Raw genomic sequence first — 3,072 nt, forward strand, 5'->3', positions numbered from 1 at the left:
GGGAAGTGGCGTAGGTGTCTGAGTGAATTCGGCAAAACTTTAGCCAAGTGTGGAGCCCGCCCCTCGCCCACAGGACCTCTTTCTAAAATTATTCTTTGTATGTAATTTCGCTAACCCCGGGACCCGGGTGGCCGCAGTATAACCCTCTAACACTGTTTTCGGTACCCTGCGGGGTCATGCAACTCTTAGTAAGGCTTTACTTTCGGCTGGTTGCAGAGCCAGGCGAGTCCTCCGCCTGCAGCCCCGGGCCCAGCACCTCCAGAGGCACAAGGTCCCCCGCCTGCAGCCCCGCCGGGCCCAGCACCTCCAGAGGCACAGGGTCCCCCGCCTGCAGCCCCGGACCCAGCACCTCCAGAGGCGCTGCCGGTGCAAGAGATGGATGTCAGCGGCATCGAGGAGGAGGACAAGGCGGCCCGCCTCGCAGAGGCGCCGGGGGTGAGTGTGTGCGGCCGGACCGTGCGGGGCCAGCCTCGCGGGCGGCACGTGGCCGAGGAGCGGAAGAGCCAGGAAGAGCCCAGTGGCAGCCAGGGACGTTCGTTGTCGCGGCTCGCTGTGGCTCAGTCTCTCGCGCCGCCCTGCCTACTGCGGCCCGCTGACAGCCGCTGAGTGACTCTGTACTGCCGGCAGGTGACCATGCTGCTCGGTGTGTGTTGCGACATGGACCCCACCTGGAGCCTGCAGCTGCTGCTGTGGGCCGCACCCACGCTGGAGCGGCTGGAGGTGCGCTACCCCCGCGAGGCCCACCTGCGCGCAGTGCACGCCATGCCGCGGCTGAGGAGGCTGTACGTGTGGGGTGGTGATGATGCCCTGCGCGCCCAGCCCCCCGAGCTGCCCGCGCTCCCGCCGGGACACGCCGGCCTGCAGTGGCTCAGGGTGCGGCTCCCCCGCGCCACGACACAGTCCCTGCTGCGAGCGCACGGCGGCACGCTGGAGGAGCTGGAGCTTGGGGTGGGCACGGCGGGGAGATTTGAGTGGCCATACAGTTGCGGCGACCTGCACTCGCTGCTGCAGCAGAGCGGGCTGCGAGCGCTCAGGAGGCTCGTGCTGCGGAGGGGCTGCCTGCCAGCCGCAGCCGCCTGCATCGAACAGCGCGCCGAGGTGCGGCGGGTGCTGCCCGGGGCAAGGGTGCTGTGCGTCACCTGTGACCGAGTAGAGTCGTCCTATGAGACGACACTCGAGTGCCTCCGGTTGAGTGTTGTAAACCCACAGTTGTAACACGGATAGGCAGCACCTCTCAACTGCGCGCTTAGTGGTAACTCGTGAAACTGTGAACCACCGATCCGATCAAGTGAAATATAGTGCATTGGACAAAACCAATTTTAAGTACACTGAAGAGAGAAAGAGAGTGCCAGAACGGATCGGGCGAGAGGAAGGGTCAAGGTGTGGTGCCACAAGGACCCCGCATGGAGCTTCTAAACGCCCCAGCCCAGGGTAACAGCGCGGGGGGTAGGGGGGCTGGCGGAAGTAGAACGTGCTCTCCATCATCGATTCTTGATTGAGATTTTCGTACATGGTGTCATATGTTAAAATATCGAGGCTGTGTGTGACCTGGGTCTCTTATTGAAAATCTGTGGTGGGCAGAGGACAAAAAAAAACGTTATTGGATAGAAATTGACGTGCAATACCTAGTTTGAAGCTTTCCATTAAGAACTTTCGAAGCATTTACTCGGTGCTGAGATGGTCTAAACTACTACGGCGGGAAAGACAAAATGTTGCAAGGTGAGTCTAGTCGCCTGGCTAACGGCACACTGCCGATGCCGCTGCACTCGACAAAGTTATCGCTGTGGGAAGGAGAGGGGGCTGAGGGCGGCATGAGAGGGGGAGCCTGGGAGCGATGGGGAGAGATGGGGGCACAGGGAAATAAGGGCTTTATCGCACTTGCTGACATTTTACGATGCGCTGCAGCCTTCTTCGGCAGGAACGCTTTCGCTTCCAATGTCTTTCCACGCGCCGCTGCGGCAGGGCCACCCCGCTTTCCTCTTCGTCTTCTTTTTCCCCCCTACCCGCCATGCCCAACCGGCAGGGAATAGGCTAGCCCCCCCTACAGGCTACAGGCCTCCATCGCGTTGGATACCTAAGGGGTCACCCAGCCTACTGGAGATAGGCAAGCCCGCCACACAGGCCCGCATCGCGTTGCATAACTACCGGGCGCCCAACCTACTGGGGATAGGCAAGCCCGCCCCACAGGCCCGCATCGCGTTGCATACCTACCAGGCGCCTAACCTACTTGAGGTAGGCAAACCCGCCACACAGGCCCGCATCGCGTTGCATACCTACCAGACGCCCAATCTACTGGGGATAGACAAGCCCGCCACACAGGCCCGCATCGTGTTGCATACCCACCGGGCGCCCAACCTACTGGGGATAGGCAAACCCGCCACACAGGCCCGCATCGCGTTGCCTACCCACCGGGCGCCCACCGTACTGTTGAATATCTTAGATATCTTTGGTGACTACTAGTAGATACCCTAGGCCGGTGGAGCGACCGATGCTAATGTCTGAGGGCGAGAAGCGGTGGAAGAGCAAAACTCAGGATAGTTCCGTGAAGACTATGGTTCATTGGATTCATCACAAGCCCCTCTATAAGTTCTGACACCCAGTGTTGCGCAACGCCAACATGACAACACCTACTGGGGACAGGCAAGCACGCCACACAGGCCTTTATCACGTTGCCTACCCGCTTTTCATTCACGCACTTCGTCACTGGAGTACAGGAGGTAATGCACTGCGTATTCGTATTCGGAAACGTACGGCCATCCTTCGTGCCCTGCCCTACTTATTCAAGGATGATGCCCGGACAGCAGTAGGAAGCGCGTACGAGTGCAGTCACATCGAAGGTGCGCGCGTTATTAAAACCTTATCCCCCATCCCTCGTCGAGTCCCTCGTCCCCTTGGCGCTATAAAGTGCAAATAAGCGACAAGGTCGGTGGGGATTACGTCCGGGCCGGACGGGGCGCTCCGGCCGCACTCGATAATAACTCACTGCCGCTATCAATAGAGCGCGCTCAATATTTCACGCGGATTCCATTTCGCACCTGCAGCCACCAAATGGTCCGGGGAGGAAGGGGGAGG

At 60.3% G+C, this 3,072-nt stretch overlaps 2 protein-coding genes across 2 annotated transcripts in view; one reads left to right on the forward strand and one right to left on the reverse strand.

Annotated features, from left to right (window-relative positions):
- Positions 1 to 1,317, forward strand: part of LOC113214752 (uncharacterized) — a 2,427-nt gene extending 1,110 nt beyond the window's left edge. The window contains exons 2-3 of the mRNA XM_052269037.1: positions 217 to 435; positions 628 to 1,317. Of these exons, the coding sequence (XP_052124997.1) occupies positions 376 to 435; positions 628 to 1,215 (648 nt within the window). The 5' untranslated portion in view covers positions 217 to 375 and the 3' untranslated portion in view covers positions 1,216 to 1,317. The remainder of the gene's footprint in view (positions 1 to 216; positions 436 to 627) is intronic.
- LOC113202675 (uncharacterized) overlaps positions 1 to 3,072 on the reverse strand; it is a 158,637-nt gene that overhangs the window by 77,610 nt on the left and 77,955 nt on the right. The window lies entirely within an intron of this gene.

This window comes from Frankliniella occidentalis, unplaced genomic scaffold (assembly GCF_000697945.3).
Source record: "Frankliniella occidentalis isolate FOCC.00 unplaced genomic scaffold, Focc_3.1 Scaffold81, whole genome shotgun sequence".
In the NCBI taxonomy this organism is placed as follows: Eukaryota; Metazoa; Arthropoda; class Insecta; order Thysanoptera; family Thripidae; genus Frankliniella; species Frankliniella occidentalis.